Here is an 18,484-nt window from a genome sequence, read left to right on the forward strand (position 1 = left end):
ATGGCTCTAAATCCAAAACTTTAGAGAGAAGGCTGTCACTTAACCTGTACTTGCTTATCAGCCAATGGCACTTTTGAAGGAGTTACTGAGCCGTCTGCTGTGATGACAGGGTGCCAGGAGCTGTTGCTGTTGGATTGTGAGCAAGACCACCGGTTGCCTCAGCTGGCAAAGATACACTTTACAATAAGCAGTTGTGAAAGATGCAACAAATTCAGAGCAAGATTTCACTGATTTCCCATTCTTTGAAGTAGGGCAGGGCCCAATGGACCCCGCGCCAAACACCGGGTGCCCCAGCTTATAAGACCGATTCCCAGGGAGATCACGGCCACTTAAAGGCTGGGTCCCAGAGAATACAAGGAATACAGCATACGTCAGAAGGCGCTGCAGGACCAGGCAGGCCTTCTCCTCCTTCGCAGCAGACACCATGTGCCATTGCTGCAGTTTGGTAGATGTGCAAGCTGCCATCCCTCAGACTTGCAAGCAGACATTTGCTGCTGTTCACACGGTCCATGCAGGGACTGAGGGGACAGCTACTCCCATCTGTAGAGCAACAGCAGTCACCATGGCCAGGTCACACCTGCAAAAAGCTCTAGCCCACTAGCCCCACCTCAGTGGAGAGCTCTACTACAGTTGCAAAAGTGGGGGTCCTCACCAGTACCCCCAATGGGGAGACAAGAGGGTGACCCCACCCAGAGACCCAAAGCATCATGAGTGATATTGAGAGGTGTCCCCAAAAGGAGCCCTCTATTGAGGTCTGTGGGTTAGGGGACAGCCTACTGGCCTTCAGGTCATCATCTTTCTCACCCCCAACTCGGTGAGCTGGGGTGAGGTCTAGAGCAGTGGTTCTCAATATTTTTTTGTACCAGAGCCCATCTGTAAACCTCAATGGCCAGTCTCAACCCAATGCCCCCAACCCCAGGCCCCAGACCCCCAGTGTGGGGCAGGGGAGTGTGTGTACAACATGGGGAGGGGCAACCAGCCCCTTGCAGGCTGGAACTCTGCTAGCTTCCAAGGGAAAAGCCTCAGTTTCCAACATCTCTCTCTTTTAAAGTAGAATCCATTTTTAAAGTTTGTTCACAACCCTTTCATATAGTCTTACAACCCATTTTATGGGTTGAGAAACGCTGGTCTAGAAGAAAAGAAAATGCAGTGCTCCACATAGCCAGCAGGGTACTTGTGCACGTATTTTCTGCCACCCCAGCAGGACCTTCTATACTGTCACTATTTTCCATCCCCTTTTTTTAGCTTCTGGGGTGGACGAGGAGCAGAGGGGGGCTGAAACCTCCTCTCCTTCAGCACAGCTCCCAAACCCACCCAAAGAAGGGAACATGCCACCAGAAAGGCAGGAGACTCCATATTTCATGTGTTTTGCATAGGTCTCTCCTATCCCTGTTACTCCAAATCTTATCTGAGCCCTGGTAGTAGCAGAGGTCATAGCATAGTAGTGACAGCACACCCATATTTAAGCACACGGCATTTGCACACATCTGTGCAGTACCGGGGACAAAATGCAGTCAGGTAACGGAAAATGTTTCAGTATTCACAACGTTTCTTTGCTTTTACAGGATTAAAGGCACATCTTTGCACTTCATTCACCTCTAATTAAGCAGGTTATTATTAAGCTCTGTTGCATGCAATTTCTTCAAGGTACATACAGAGACAGCAGTTACCTTGTCCAATAAGCAGAGGCTGCTGGTCCACAGAGAGGAAAAAGTAAAAAAGAAAGCATCAAATACTAGCAGCTTTGCTGAAATCACATTTTAAAGTGGCTCTCTCAGTGTGCATTTATGACCCGATTTTTCAAATGCACAAAGGCAGTAAGAGGAACTCAATCAGCAAGCTTCAGTCATTAATTGTACTTGCGTTATGAACTTAAGCAAAGTATTCCACAGTTCACAGGAAGGCAAAGGGGTGTATTACAGAAAAGTAGAGCGATGTTGCTCAGGGCTTACATTACGTTATCGTTCTGTAGAAGGAAACGATTATTACTGTGGGTTGTGGTGCTTGGACGTGACAGTTTGAAAGCCCAGATAAGCTCAGACAGATGGGTCTGTAGACAAAACAAGGTCATCATTTTGGTATTTTATTCTTCCCCCACTTCTCACACATGGACTCGTATTGAGATCTCAGTGCATTTCACAGCAAAATGTACAAGAGAATCAAAATAGTTGTGCATGAACCCAAACTTTTTTTTTTTTTTTTTTTTGCACAATTTACAATGTGTGTGGAAAGTTAACATGGTTACAGAAACCCTCCGATCCATTCTTACATTCTGATCCCTTCACTGGAAAACACCTTCTTACCAGATCACACGCTTATGAGTTCCCGTGATGATGGAATAGGCATCCAGCCATAAGTGACAGATAATGTTATATACACTGATTGGAAGACTACATCAGAAGAAAAAACAGAGTAAGGCACCACTCTTGGAAAATTAAGGTAGCTTGTAGTAACAACAATAACGAAAGCCATAATCAGTACTACTCTTAATTGCCAGCAATTCTTAGATTTTAATAAAATACTTATAAAAAACGAAGGATGTTTGTACCTGAATACAGTTTCCTGATATCTGATTGTGTTTTAATTTTATACCCAGTCTCCAGCACGATAACCTTTATCACGTACTTATGGAAAACCAAAACCGGAGTCCGCACATCCACTGCTCACACTCAACGGCTTTGCTTTGTCTTGACAAATATATAGAGGAGACAGATCAGACCAATCCAACAGACAGTATGTAACACTGGTACATCACCTCCGAGATGGTCACACAGACAGAGATGCGGAAATGAACACCACAGTTACATTTCCTGTTCCATTTGAAAACCTAAGTCCCTGTGGGGGTGGGAAAAAAAGGGTCAAATCTCATTAAATTACAATGTGTGTAAATCTTAAATAGTCACCTCAGAAAGATTTAATAAAATTAGGAGCTGAAAAGTGTCTGAATTACTTCTCCAATCAAGTCAATTTTCTTTCAAGTATATTAAAATGCTTCAGAGGAAAAAAATGTCTCCATGGTTACATTTCTAACCAATTTTATAAATCCTTAAAAAAAAGAGAAAGAAAGAAGGTAGTCTGTATAATCGATTCCCCGTTCCTCCGATGCATGCACACATTCTGAAGGAAAGTAGGTCTCGTCATGATCCAGTTGATTCTTAACACTGATTCCAGGCACAACTTCTGAACACTTCTCCAGTTTTCACCCAGAAGGTTAATTACTGGATATACAAGCAGCAAAAATTGCGTGCGCGTGGGTGGGTTTCTACCTGGGTACTAAGTATCTCAGTTATTAAAACAGAGCTTGATGCACAGATTCTGAAAGAAAGGTTCATAATGTCACTCCATAGTGAAGCCACTGGGGCAACAACACTGTACCGGCTTCTGCTGTTGAGAAGATCAGATGGTTTGTAATCTTAGGCAGCTTTTGCAAAAGGACCTACTTAAAAGAACATGTTATGTAATTCAGATAAAATCTTTTGGATCAGACAAAAACAAGTTGGTGATCATATCTGGCAAGTATGTCTTCACACCTCTGGGGGGGTGGGTTTCGTAACTTTAAAGTGCCCTAGCATTTTTATTCCTTTCCGTTCACTTGAATTTGTGCAATTATAAAAAGCAGGACACTCAGTGTGTAATTACTGTGGTTTGAGAGGGAGAGAAACCTTAGATAAAACAGGAAAACTCATCTCGAAGAGTCTGATTTAGTCCATTTGCTGAGTTTGGATGGCAGGGACACTTTTCCAAAGGGGTTTGTAATAAATCCAGCCATCTCCCTGCAAGTCAAGTAGAAAAATAAATTATACAGAATAGTTATTAAAAATACTTACCTACATGAATTCTGTCTGCAAACTATCCAAGTGATAGCAACTGAAACCAGGACTCAGCTTTATGTACGCTTCTTTGGTAAAACAGGACGGCGCATAGACAGTGCAAGATTTTCCACGCAGGCATCACAACATGTCTAAAAACTCAGCCCACAAAATACTGGCTGAGTTGGCTTGGCCTCTCTACCAAGATGGACAATGGTGATGGCAATGCTAGAGCCGATGGGGATTTTGCAGTGGAAATGGCAGCCCTCTATAATCTAGATTGAGATCAGCTATGTATTTCAGAAAGGCCAAGCAAACTGAGAAAAACAGCTTGTAGTGGTTTGCAATTTCAGCTACATTTGATCTGATAATCCAGAGATGAAGTGGTCTGTGGATCTCATCTAGCTAGCATCTCAAATCCTGTTTTTATTAAAGTACCTGAAAGCAGTTTCTTCTTTTTACCCACACACTCTAGAGGGAAATGTTTTCTCCTGTTAACGGTCAGGTGGGGCTGCAATCAGAATGAGCTAATTAATTCTCTTTCCTTCTTTGAAAAAATGTAGTTCTTGTGTTTACAATCAACTGAACTGATCAGCTTCCTTGTCCTGGGAAACTAGTAGTCTCCAACACCAATATTCTCCTCTACATTTAGACAAGTTATCTTCTTTCTTCCTGACCTCCCCCCTTCCCTTCATTTCTCCTTCACTTTTCTACAAGCACAAAGAAATCAAGGCAAGCTTTCAGAAATCAGAACACAAGATTTCTTTGGCTTTGATAAAGCTCTGAGATCAAAGAGGCTATTTGAGCAAAGATTTTGAATAGAGACAAGAGATGGTGCTGAGAGAAAAGGAAGAAGCAGAAGTGGTCCAGAAAGTGTTCTGCCAATGGAGGATTATCTTCAAATAATGTGACAAATGATGGAAATTTCACAACCTGCCTTGAGAGATTATTTTATGGCCTAATGGAAGAAAGGTTTCCTTGACATTCAGCTTTGATTTTTCCTCTTATTAATGCCAACACATTAAGATGAGTGCTTCTAGAATCGCAAGTTTTTTTTCCCCCTTCATTTTTCAGGTGTTTATATACTGTTTCATCTCGTTAGTTAATGATTGGCCATAATACATATAATTAATTTTACTCCCAATCTTTCCTGTAATCCATCCCTTCAGAAGCTCATTTGTTTCTCTCCTCTTCCAAATATAAATGCAAGTTTCCTGGTATTCCTGTTTCTAGCCACTTTGATACAAGGAAATTAACTCATCCTTTCCATTTTTCAAAAAGAGGCAGTTTTTCTGTGTTTTGCTAAATACAACCCAAACTGTATTTCCTGCAAAGGCTGCAGAACAAATAATAAATCAGTAATTCCAGTTTCTGGTTTCCAAAACAAGTCAATCCCTTAATCTGCCATACGGTTGAGTGCAAAGCTGTTCAGAGTTAAAGTTAGGCTCTTGTACAGCTTTTAAACACTTGCAGAAAGAAATTCAAACTCCAGTAGTTTGATCTAGCTTTGGAAAGAAAGCAACTTGCAGGAGCTCCCCTATGAGTTTTGGGTCTGCTAGGAGAGATTTTTGTTTTGGTTTTATGCTTTGTGATGAGGCAATCAGATCACACAAATCTCTTTCGCAGTAATGCACAGGGTAAATTAGATTTATACCACCTACTCCCTCCCTTACAGCTCACTATGCTGCCTAGCTAAGCAGGTTCTAGTTGCAACAGGAAAGGAAGTCTAGTGTAAACCTGTCATGCCAAGGATTCCCAGTCTTTCTCCATCACCTCGTACAAGTTCACCGAATTAAGAAGTCAGCTAAGTCATTGGTCAAGGCACTGAATGGATAAGCTCTGACAGACCTGGCAAACAAGGGCATGGAAAGCTGAGGTAGCAAGAAGAATTTGGCGTCTGATCTTGCCAGACAGAGTGAGGTTTTTAGTTTTCATCTGCATACAGTATAATCTGCTTGGACAGATCCACTTGCACTTTGCTATGGCATTCAGTGGCTTCAGCTCACTTCAACACACAAGCACACATAAGCATGCCAACTTGCACAGATCTCAGCTGAAAAATAAAATATAAACTTTTGGTACAACAGACGAGCACTTTCAGTTGCAATCGTTAGGGGTGAACCAATGAAGATTTTCTTGGCTGATACCAATAGCCGGTTATTAGTCAGAAATATCGGTCAATACCGATCTGATTTACACGAATGCAGCTCAGCAGCTTGAAGAGCAGTGTCCTGGCAGTATGTCTGTGGGGGAAGGGGCATGGGGTGGGGGGCAGATTGAGGCCCCAGCTGTGAGTATGGCAGGGACAGCTCCCCGGCTGGCCAGGGTAGTGAATAAGACCCCAAGGCTGGGAGCGACATGGAGTCGTGGGCAGCTCATCCAGGACATACAGAGGGGGGCAGGGGAGTGGCTCCCTGCTGCTGTATGCACCCTCGGGGGAGGCATATGCCCCCCCAGATTCATGTGTAGAGTTAAGGTCGGCTGCCCACTGCGGGCTCGGACCCAGGGGCAGAGCCTGCCTCTTCCCAGTGGGGGGGCTCAACCACAAGTGGGTTGGATGGGAGTGGGAGCAGGGTGGGTGGCAGCAGTGCTGCGAGGGGTGGCTACAGGGAATTTAAGGGTGGCTATAGCCCTGTCCCCCCCCCACCCCAAGCACCGCTCATGCTCGGGGCACTCTGCTCTGCTGCCTTTCCCTCAGAGCCCTGCACTGGCTGCATGCCCCCTTCTTCCCCGCCCTGCAGTGGAGGGCTCCCGAGGGAAAGGCAGCAGACCAGAGTGCCCCGAACATGCACAGTGCTTGGGAGGGGGGGGCTATAGCCACCCCAAAATTCCCCACAGCTCTCCCATAGCCATCCCTCCTAATGCTACCACCACCTGCCCCATGCAGCTGAGCCTAGCCTGCTCCGAGGCCCGCCCCCTCCTTCCCTCACCAGGGGGTACAGCCCCTGGTTCCAGGCCTGCAGGGGGCAGCCCACCTCTGTCCCACACACAAATCCAGGGGGAAGGCACATGCCCCCATTGTCTGCCCCAGGGGTGCATGCAGCAGCAGGGAGCCACGCCTCCTCCCCACCCCAACACCCACCCCCTGGGCAAGCCACCTGCAGGTCCATCCTGCTCCCAGCCCCAGGGTCCCATTCATTGCCTGGCTGGGCATCATCTGCCCCTCACTGTGAGGGCCTTGATCTGCCTTCCCCCACCACAGACTTACTGGCTCACTGGCAAGGCACTGCTCTTCAAGCTGCATTCCTGGCCACGTGCATGCATCCAGCCAAAAAAAGCCAACTGCTGATAATGTTAATTTTCCTTTTATCGGTGCCGATCTGATATGTGGTCAATATCGATTCTTAAGCCACCATACTTTTTTGACAAGACAATCTAGATCCCAAACAGATAAGCTATGAAATCAAACACTAAGCAGTTGATCCTGATAGACGCATTGGTTTAAACAGCACAATAGTACTGATTTTGTGGATACAAGTGTTAAAAAGATACTAAAATGACACCCATAAATACAGGGAGAAGATGACAGAGCAACCAGCAGGTAGAGGGAAAGCTAGGCAGCTCCTCTTGGGGCGTTTTCAAGTTCAGTGCACATAACAGACAAGATCTTGGGACCTTTGGAGGTTAGCAGTAACGAATGCTTCCTTCAAGTGGCTTCATTTCTTAAAGATTTCAGTTGCTTAATACAGAAGACTTGTTAAAACATCAGCACAGTCGACCTCTGGGAACAGAAGTAAGCGTGTGTGTACGCATGCCTTCTATAAACCCTAACAAACAGTATTTTTATTTCCCTAGCACTTACGAGAAATGCTAGGCCTCTGACATTATTGTTTATACAGAAGGTATTTAGCATCATTTACTTGGCTATAGAGTTGTCCAGGGAGCAATGATGAGCCACAGAATAAAAAGCTATTATTTTATAAGAACACTGATATTTCTTTAAAACATATAATATGTAGTGGGACTTGCTGTCAACAGCTCTCTTTAACAAGTCCTCTATAACTTTAACACCTGAGCTTAAGATACATACCCACATATACACTATCATTTCTCACACACACACACACACACACACACACACACACACACAATTTGCTTACTTCTTTAAGAAAGTACTTAGTGCGCCATGGAGTTTCTGTTTCCACACGAACTCTCTCTTCATTTCTCTGCTGTTCCTCTAGGGCTCGCTTATGCTCTGTTGCTTTATCGATGTCTCCATCCCTCAGAGACTCTGTTACATGTTGCCATAGTCGCCTAGAAATCAGAAACTCTGATTCATTTCACATTTTTCAATGGCTCTCTGGAGCTCAAATGATTGCATTCCAGAGGTGGTGTTCAGCCAGCAGCACTATAACCAAGCTATAACTCTATTACTTCTCAGGCACAGTATAATATACAATACAGCTTGTTGCAACACAGGGGTGAAGAGACCTCACTGTACAGCCTTCCACCTCTGGGCTAGCAACTGAACTGGCCCGTCAATGACGGCAATAAGGGATAGTTCAGTCTAACCCCAAATGGGCATGTACACACATTAAAAAGCAACCATGCAAATTGAGTTCAACAGGTAGTTTCTACTGAGAACTTCCCCAGACACAAACAGCTACTGCTGTGTAGATGTGGATTACTGTTCATTTTGCTTTCATGTCCAAAGCCCAAAGTCAAGGCCGGGGCCCCACTGTAAAAAGTATAGGGCGAACTTAGAAGAAAACCTGCTGTGACACCTAACACTTACCCGCACTCTGTATTTTCAGTTGAGATGGCTTAGCTCTAATCAGTACTGAATTTTTACAACCGTTACAGCTCTCCTGTGTCACTGCAAAGGATATGTAGGTCTGTGGATCTTTTCCAAGCAGCCTAATACACCTGCTGAGGACCAATTCTAGACAGTTGAGAAAGGGAGTAAAGAGCCGTGAGCATATTTTACCTAGACTCAAATGGCCCTTGCTTCTCCAGGGGCCGGACTCGCTTCCTTGTCACTGACAGCTTCGTCAAGTCCACGTATTTGATCTCGCCGTTGCCGTAGGTGAATTCCAGCAGGCTGTTCCATTCGCCTTGCACTCTGCAGACCACCGTGTTGCTGGCATTTTGCTTTACTTCTCCAGTCACTCTGGAAAACCATTGGGAAAAAACACACCCCACGACTGAGAATGGACTGCCAGTTCTCTAATGGCATGGCCATTCTCATTTCATTTTGAAAGATATAGCACGCTAGTCCTGTGCGGAGGAGTCCACTGATTTTATCCTATTCTCCTCCTGATTTTCATACATCACTACAGCTACTTTTGTTACGAACAGGAATATTTATTCATTATGATTTTTAACTGGAGCAACACAGTGATTAATAAAGTGCCTTTCTGCTCACACCCTTAATCTTCTTAATTTAATTGTTTAAGCACAGTGGTAAGCATCAAATGTTTGTGCAATCTGAAAGACAATGTCAGACATTTAAACAGCATTGCTGCTTGACTTACAAACTAGAGATAGCTTCACTCTGGGCCTTAGCAAGGAATGTTTTGTTAAAGTTGTATAGGTCCTTTTGACTTGCATGTCCTTCTTTTAGCATTGTTTTGTAGTGCTCAGACGTTCCTTGTATTATGCATCATGCAGCACACTGTAGCAGAGCAAGTATCAGCAAAGGACTCTGCATGCATTCGTTTACAAGTTTTTTGTTATTATTTCAGGTAAGATGAATGGCATTCACACTGCTCTTCTGAGAATTATTAATGTCACTATTTCAATACGGAAAACCCGAATCTGGCACAGAGCTGACAAGCCAATATCCAACTGATGTCTAATAACAAGCATTACTACAAACAAATCTATAATGTTGCTATAACAACATTCACTGCCAGTCCAGGTTGCTAAGAAAACATTGCTGCTTGCGCTCCCAAGTTGTTGTGGCAACATCCAACTACCACTGCTTCAAAATTTCAATGGAAACACACTTGAAGTGCTATAGCTGTGTCAGAATGAGTTTGACCTGAGCCTCTGTGTGAATTCCTATTATTATACATAGGGTACATGCCACACTATGTTTACAATACCATACATTAAAGAAATCATTAAGCATTACAATAAATTCCACATTCTTGTGTTAAAGAATGGGCAGGACAAGGCCATTGCAGAAGGGTTGCAAAGCTAAACATACGATGCACTGGATACAAATAAAAAGCAAAAAGTGTTCCCATTAAATTGTTAAAAAGTTGACAAAACAAACAGGAAATATAAGTAAGACATCAATGCTACAAGGATCTCTGAAAACCTGAGGGTACTTTATATTTAGTTTCCACCTGCAATTTCAGATTTAGCAGATGAAACCTCTGCAGACACCTGACTGCCGTATTTTCTCATCTATAGTATGCCCTGTATATAGTATGCACCTTGATTTTGAAAGGGAGCCTGAAGGAGGAAAAAAAAATGAAAAAAGGGTCTCCTACCAAGATAAGGCAGTGGCAGAAGCTTGGGAACGAAGTCTGTTCTCAAGCCTGCTGTACTGGATGGGGCCTGGACTGGCTAAGTGAAATGGGTCCAGGGCCATGTGGCAAGCCAGACCTCTTGCGCTGGCTCCAGGCCACATGCCGGGTTGGACTGAGCACACCAAGTCCAGGATCACAGACTGAATCCGGCACCACCTGCTAGCTCCAGCGACTTGTGTCGGGTCCAACCCAGTCTGCTGGCTCCAGGCCCGTGCACCAAATCCTGGGCCACACGCTAACTCTGGAGCCACGTGCCATGTCAGATGTGACACGCAACCCCAGAGCCACTGGGAAGTCCCAGACTCAGTGCATTGGGTCTGACAGTGGAGCAGCACACAAGGTCTGGGGCCACAGACCAACACCAGGCATCTGCCCGATCCAGCATGTGACTGGGGAGGAGTGTACTCTTGTACTCCTCACAGGTCCAGAAGTTGGGAAGCAGGGGAGCAGTGGAAGTGTTAATTGCTGTGATTCTCAGAGTTGTGGCTGTTAATGCTGCCACCACTCTACACTCCCCCCTCAAATTTCCAGACTCTATTCCTCATATATGATGTCCCAATTTCTCCCTGCTGGTTTGGGGAGAAAAGGTGCAGGCTATATGCAAAATAATAAATAAGTAAATAACTAAAAATTGTATATGAATTTACAGATGCTGCCCTAATTGCATGTACCTAGACTGGGGGAAGTCACTTGATAATTTCATTTGCCGGCCAGATGCTAAACATTTCCACGAACGGGCGGTACCCAAGCACCCACTGTTCTCAAATTTGAGATGCTTTTTATGCTCAAGACAGCTTCCATAAACTTTTTATTTGCAACAGTAATATCAAACTGCACATCTGCAGTGAACCATCACAACAAAGTACACTTAAAAGCCTCCCCTGTCTGGGTTCAACGTGAAGGAAATATGAAATGTTTAAGTAAGCATTCTTAACAAGTACTAAGTTCAGTGGATGGCTGAGAGATGAACATGCTGGGAGCTGCATAACAATCCATGTAGTGCCAGAGACTTTCTTACAAACTTTTTTATTTCCTCTTCATTCAAATCTCCCCACCTTTGTATTTGTTCCAGATCACTTGGTCTTGCAGTATAGAGTTTCTTACAATATTGATGGGCCTTGTAGTTGACAAATGTTTGCCTTTTGCTCTGCCATCTAAAACGCTTAATGTAAAACCATCCTTGTCTCCGGCCCTCCATGCCAAACAAAACCCATTTAAATGTGTGGGAAACAGGAGAGGACTAGAAGATGCAATCCCCACCTCTCCTGGCAAGACAAGCAGCTCATGACTACCCTGTCATGAGCCATGTAGCACAGGGCTCACAACCATGGTGGAAGTCATAAGTATTTCTTTCCCCACTTCATTAAACTACAAATCCTACAGTGGAGCAGAAACGGCATCTGTCACACAGTTAAGCTGAGAATCCCTATCTGATGCTTCACTAATCAAGGACTAGCAAGTGAGTCATCTGGAAAAGCACAGGCTTTAGGACAGTCATGAGGTCTAGAAAAAGAAAAAAGACTTAGCCAATTTCACCAGTCTCAACAGTGGCCAGTACTCCAGAACCTCCACCTTTCTTTGCAGTCTTCAGGTAATTTATGTGATTACTTACACCAATTATAATGAATATATTCATCATTTCTGTTTGCTTACTATAGCTAATGGAGTTTCATTTACATTATAGGAATCTGAATATTATTCCTGTATGCCTAGTTGGGCAATATAACTTTCAATTAAATAGAAACCCATCACTGGCATTACATTTCTCCCTTCTTAGGCTGAAATATCTGCAGCACCTTTAAGTTCAGTTTTGACAGCAAGTCAGAGATGCTATCTGGGGTGTTGCTGCTGTGATGAAGAGATGAAATGCTGTGCAACTGCAACATGCTTTACTAACATGAAATGTCAATCTGTTGTTCAGGCAGATGTATCATCCTCTTTTCAGGCAGGGAGTAAGCCAAAGGCAACAAGGTTAAGCGACTCACTTCTATTACAAGCAAGTCAGTGGCAGAACTAAGAATAAAACTTGGCAATCCATGCTCCGGCACTAAGCATACACAGATTGTTTCAGAGTTGGCACTGTAGATCTTTGACCCTTGCTATTAACTGTCAAAATGTGTGGCAAAACCATGCAGGATTGCCCCAATATGCTACAACCTTTTTTCCAGGAGTAGGGAAAAAAATGCCTCTTTAAATACAGTTGTCATCTCAGACCGTCAGGTCAGTGCAATTCAATATGAAAAAAAATGGTGACAAAACCATGAGTAAGGCAGTTATTTACAGAGTTGAAATGAGGGTACAGGGTGTAGGGAAACGCGAGAGCATTCTTACCGATGAAGCTTGCCACCGTAGAATGGTTTGGTATGGAAAGTAATGCTTGCAGAATACCCTGTCTTTGCACAGTTAATATTGACCTTTCCTCCCAATTCTACCCAAGGAACTGTTAAAATTGATCGAGCGTATGCACAAGGTAGAGAAAACGTGTACTCCTCTCCGTGTTCCAGGAGACTTAAGAGACCTGCATACAAAGAGACAAATGTCATTAAAAGATGTCATAACTTAAAATACCAGGAGAAGTTGCTGTGGATCGAAACGCACACCCTTATTACTGCCGCTTTCCTCAGAGTAAAATCACCCCCTGTCTGACAGAGCCCAGATACAAGAGGAACGGTCCTAACTCCTGGGTGTTGTCAGACTTCTCAAAAACAGACAAGGCCACACACTGGTTACCGCTGCATTTGCCATCAGCCTTAAAGAGATCTGCATCCCAACCCTAACATGAAATCTATGAAACATTAGATTCCAAAGTCTGATCCTAAAAGCATGTGGTTATATAGGCTGAACACAAGTAACTTCTCACTTGCAACTGCTTTACTGGTAACTGCAAACCATGTACATTCTGGAAGCATGCTACAAGCAAGACCAGGAATGAAGTCCCCAAATGCATGCAGTACAGAGGGCTGATGTCCTCCTTCCCTTCTCCATGAAAGTGTTCCATTCCACCCTTCCTGAAAAAGAGCAGCAGGCATGGTCTGTCTTCCTTTTTCATTGACAAACAGTTGCCACCTGATGCACTCATCATTAGGATGATTTACACGTAGTAAAACTCAAATGATCATGCAAGGTCCCTTCCAGCCCCCAACAATCTATGAATGCAATTCTGTGCTGTGTCCACAGTTGATGCTTTCCTGCAGCCTTAGGTCACTTTCTCTCTTCTGACACTTGATTTTCACAGTTTATCTGCTGCCTTTGGGTTCATCAAGCCACACAGTGACATCCCCTCAACCTTCTACCCCCAAAATGGCAAGAGATTGCACCTCCAATGTAAGCAATGTGTTCAACTCACTTTGTGGGCAAATAGAAGAGAGCAACCTTTGGGCTTGCTTCAGAGGTTTGACACAAAGCACTACAAGGGGGTTGTTATGGCCTGAGAGGACATGGTAGCTTCTTCAGCATAGAATCAGACATCGTTTTTCATCACCTTTGTGCCACCATAAAGTAAACAGACATCCACGCAAATGCCCACAATTTGTGGCTACCATGAAAGAGGTATCCATTTCTGCTGCTACGTAGCACTGGATATCTGTTCACTTTATGCTGGGAGAGCTAGCAGGCCCAAGCTGCCCACACCCTCCAGCTGCCCCAGGCAGGTGCTCTGTGGCCTGATCCTGCATTCCAGGAATTCCTGTGCAAGATTGGGTCCCTCAAGCCATCACTGTGCCTGCCTGGATTTCCCTGCTTACTGAGAAGTATCCCCAGGATTTCTGAGAGCGCATCTCAGTAAGCAGAAACCCTGACTGTTCCCCACTTACTGAGATGTGCCCTGGAGATTCCAGAGGTGCATCTCAGTAAGCAGGGGAAGTCAGGTGGGCACTCCCAGGGCTTGAAGTGCCGATCCTGCAAAGAAATTCCTAGGGTGCACAAGATCAAACCCCTGAAAACCAGGAGAAGACGTTGCCTGCTGTCCTGCCTGTTGATGCTGGGGGACCACAGGCAACGTATTTTGCCGAATGAAGTGGATCCGTCGTACCAGAACACACCCTGGCATGGCTGATCTGCTTCATTCGGCAACATCTATTTCTAGCCTCAGACTCAAAATACAGAGCCGTACTGGCCTTGCCTTACTATGCTCCTTCCCTGTTAAGGGATGCAGATTATATTCAAGGATCTGTAAGGCACACTAATTGGGCAGCACAAATAGGAAAGGTAAAAGGGCTGAGAATGCATTTCCAGTCCAAAGTCAACAATGGCGGCAATACCAAAGGCAGCCAGAACCCTGAACTAATGAATAAGGATCTTAATGTTAAACCTAAAGCCTGCGCAAAGAACTATGCAATAAAGCATAAAATATGAGAGACTAAGGGGTACGTTCACTTTTTACATTCAAATCTGTCTGATGCTTTGAAAATACTTAGAAAAAATTGTTTTTGTTTCAAAGCAAACTGTATTTTTGCTTTTAGATTCTATGCTGCATTTCTGAATATAGCTTTGCTTTTCTGCATTACTATGGTCCTGGGTAGGTTACAAGTCTTGAATTTTAGACTGCTTTTATCATGCATATCTGTAACATCCTAAGCACTCCATATTCACTGAAAACAACAGGTGCCATCATCTGACAAAAAGTACTTCAAAAGTTTCTCAGACCACAATGTCTCTCTTTGATGTAGATGAAGGAAAAGCAGGGCTGCTTTTGTAAGCAACATGACACTTATAATAGCCTATCAATAACCCTGAAAATTAATTCTTTTGAAAAATCCTATAGCTGGAACCACCCACTGAGTAGAAGTCATTAGTTATTCCTCCCTTGAAGAGCACAAGGCTTATTTTTATATTTATCTGACTGGCATGATTATTTATCTTCCATTTCTACAGTGAAAAAAAAGCAGGGTGCTTTCACTTACCTTCACCAACCATCGTTACTCCTATTGACATTCCTAAGAATTTACTTTTTGTCCAGACGTGAGCGTTGACACACATCTTCCTCTCTACACATTCAGCATAAAACCCTGAGACAGGAGGATGATGGGAGACTTGCTCAGCTACAAATCTGACTGTGTAGTAGTCCGGTTCCAGTTGGCCATCCAGCTCTTTTGAAAGACCCGCTTGCTCAGCAGGGGAATGGGATGAAGAGTCACTATTGGTGTCAGATACTACGTTGTCCTTTGCCAGCCTCCAGGAGCAGTGGAATGTTTCGCCGATGATGGGATTGTAGGGCTTCTTAGCAATAGCTCCCTTGCGACCTTCATAAAATGAAGTGAGATAATATTCAACAAAGCGGATCATCCTCTCCTCGGCAGTAACTCCATTTGTGATTGCAACGAAGAGGTCTGGATGGGACATGAAATCTGCATACATCTCCAGCAAAGAACGTTTCTCTAGAATAAAAGTAGGAAGGACCACCTGGAATAAAAACAAATAACAAACAAGAATTCATGAGCAAGCTGGCTGTATGTTTATGAACAAAGCCCTGGAGCAGCTACATTTAAGAAGCAGGGAACTGATACTTTGAACAGAGATGAAAAACTGGTTCCAGCACAAGTGACCAAAGGTAACCTGGATAATGGGAGCAGCGTGGAGTTTTAAAGTGACTTTTCATTTAAAAATTTAAGATTTAACATTATATGAGTCCAATGATGTCTTAAATTATGTTTGAATTTCGGCTTGTTTGCAATGCAAAGAATTCGGGAGGAGTCAAAAATCTAAAAAAAAAGTTATCCAAAAATGGGCATAAGCCATAATGGAGGGGAAAACATAAGAGAGAATTTGTTCTGCGTAAAAGTAGTAAAACCACCCCCCAATCTTCTGCGTAATGACTGCTTATCAATAACACTGAGCGATGAGGACTCAGGTGATTCCTGATTGTGCAGCTGTGGTTTAAATAAGTCTATACTAATTAGTAAGGCCTATGGATGCCTTGATTTTGATGCACCGATGCAAGGTCCACTGGATAATTATCTATACTGATCAAGCAGACTTGGAAACTGGACTTAAAACCACACTTACAGTGGAAAGAAAGCTTCTCTGGGTAAGTGCCATCACGTCTGCAGAATCTAAGCTTGCATTAAATAAAAATATGGTCTTATGACTACAAAGTCTTTCCAACTTGCATACAAGAATGCAACGGCAACACAAGCTTTCCCAATATACAGATTCAGTCAATGTTTTCCCAAGCTGGGCAGTGCCAACTGACTAGCGTGTCTGTTTTTTCCACTGATGCCCTCCAGGCAGCAGTGAAACTACAGAGCATAGGTCAGCACCACTCTCTAAGTATAGCTCTGAGCAGCAACAAAAGGGAGGCTGGGAGAGGAAAAAGAGAACAGAACTCACACCTTGCAAATGTTGTTGTGAGGTGGGAGGGTGAGGAACCGAGAACATACCTCCTTTGTCCCCTCCTCCTTCCGTTCTAGAAATCAGGTAGAAGGGGGACTTCAGGGGTGTGTGTGTGGGTGTGTGTGTGTGTGTGGGGGGGGATTGAGCTGGTAAATGGATGTGCCAGTTGAAGGAGAAGAAGAGATTTTGTGGAGAAAGTGCAGAAAAGCAAAACACAGAAACAAGGTAGGAGGTACAGACATGATTCATTAAGAAAACATGGAGAAAAGCCAGCAAGAGAGACCAATGAAACGAGATACGTTCTATTACTCAAACTGATACATGAACAAACATGCACGCACTGACAAACACTTACAACACACAACTGCTTTCTTTCTTAAAGTCACAGGGCTTATGGCTTTGGGTGGTAGGTTAGACAGGTTCTTTTCATTCACTGGCAGGCATCAAGCTTTTCACTTCAGTCTGCTGATCAGGGTGGAGAGTTAGCTGTCAGGATGTGGCAAACTGCCAACGCAGCCTACGGGTGGACACACTTGAGGTGGCATTTCACTTTTAGCACAGCCTGCTTCCAAGCCTCAGTCACTTACTCTTGTTAAATCCATGCCAAGTTTCAGCTGAGACAAGAGATGCAAGATCACACTGCGCTGTTCTTCCACTGCTCCAAGGTCATCCTCTTTATTGTCACATGTATCCTCCAGCTCTTCATCTGGGCTTATTTCTTCTGGTTCCTGGTGTAACAAAGTCATAAGAGTCATTTCAAATTCATACTTATTCAAACGCCAGCCAGAAATACATTCAGAGCTGTACTAAACCCTTCTCCCTTCACACAAATAAGTAAAACCCCTACAGAAGTCTGTGCACTGATATTTATATTCAGCACAAATGTCAACTCTGGAATGAAGAGAAAATTTCAGTGACTCATAAAGCAAGTGTCAGGTAATGGGCTGATAGGGTGAGCCTTAGCCTGCACCTCATAGGATAGAAAAGACACGTCTAAAAAAGCCCAGAAGATATCTCCCAGGTTAGGAATAAAAGTATGAAGCAAGCTCACAGCAGAAGTCAGAAGGGCGTTTCTAAACTAATACTGTAATAAAATGCAACTTAAAAACTAAGCAGCCTAAGCTCCAATGTCAAATAAAAGACTCTCCTCTTGCACTCGCTTCTATTGCAGGAGGATTCAGTTTCAGACGGGTTCTGAAGGGAACCTGAGTGCTTTGCCCAAGGTCCCAGCCTTGGGAACTGAGTGTGAACACAGGCGCTAGAGAGGGCAATAATGCATGTAGTTGTATATCATCTGCATGCTTTTCTTGAAAATTATGCATCCGAAGTTGGTGGGAAGGGGCATGTCTTAAGCAAGAAAATTGATTTCCATGCCAGAATCAAGGCATGGGGATGCTGGCACAGCAGGAGGGGACTATGCTCGGCACCGATTCACCCGTGGCCACATGAAGCAGGGGTGGAGTCAGTATTACCACCCCCTACCGGCCTAACATCTACAGGGTTAACTTTCTCACAGCCACTGCCAAATTGGCAGCAGCTGTTGGTGGAGCAGCAAGGGGAGGGGAAATGACACAAATGTCAGACCCATCCCTGCTCTGTGCAGTCCAACGGTTCAGCCCTCAGTGAGCTGGTGATGTGGCAGGTCAGACTAGACAAAAGCCTTTTCCCTTCATTTTGCCTTTTCCAAACAAAGCAAGTGCCTTATTTAGGGGCAGCTGGTATGAAAGTAAGGCACTACCTTGGTCAATGCAGACAAGTGGAAGGCAGGGTAGATTTGCAACTTATACACTAACTAAATAAGAGATGTATAGCACAAGCTTTTGGTAGCCTAAGTAAACTTCATCAGATGCTGTGAAAGAACATGCA

General features: G+C 44.0%; 1 protein-coding gene across 2 annotated transcripts in view; it reads right to left on the reverse strand.

Moving 5' to 3' along the window:
* Positions 1 to 2,062: 2,062 nt before the first annotated feature.
* The window catches only part of OSBPL11 (oxysterol binding protein like 11), a 75,404-nt gene continuing 58,982 nt past the window's right edge, over positions 2,063 to 18,484 (reverse strand). For both annotated transcript variants that reach the window (XM_019553933.1, XM_019553932.1), the window contains 6 exons: positions 17,206 to 17,346; positions 15,190 to 15,688; positions 12,620 to 12,806; positions 8,737 to 8,919; positions 7,910 to 8,063; positions 2,063 to 3,773 (listed from right to left, as the gene is read on the reverse strand). In XM_019553933.1, coding sequence (XP_019409478.1) covers positions 3,702 to 3,773; positions 7,910 to 8,063; positions 8,737 to 8,919; positions 12,620 to 12,806; positions 15,190 to 15,688; positions 17,206 to 17,346 — 1,236 coding nt within the window. In that variant the 3' untranslated portion in view covers positions 2,063 to 3,701. The remainder of the gene's footprint in view (positions 3,774 to 7,909; positions 8,064 to 8,736; positions 8,920 to 12,619; positions 12,807 to 15,189; positions 15,689 to 17,205; positions 17,347 to 18,484) is intronic.

Source organism: Crocodylus porosus, unplaced genomic scaffold (assembly GCF_001723895.1).
Source record: "Crocodylus porosus isolate Cpor-Errol unplaced genomic scaffold, CroPor_comp1, whole genome shotgun sequence".
Lineage (NCBI taxonomy): Eukaryota > Metazoa > Chordata > Crocodylia > Crocodylidae > Crocodylus > Crocodylus porosus.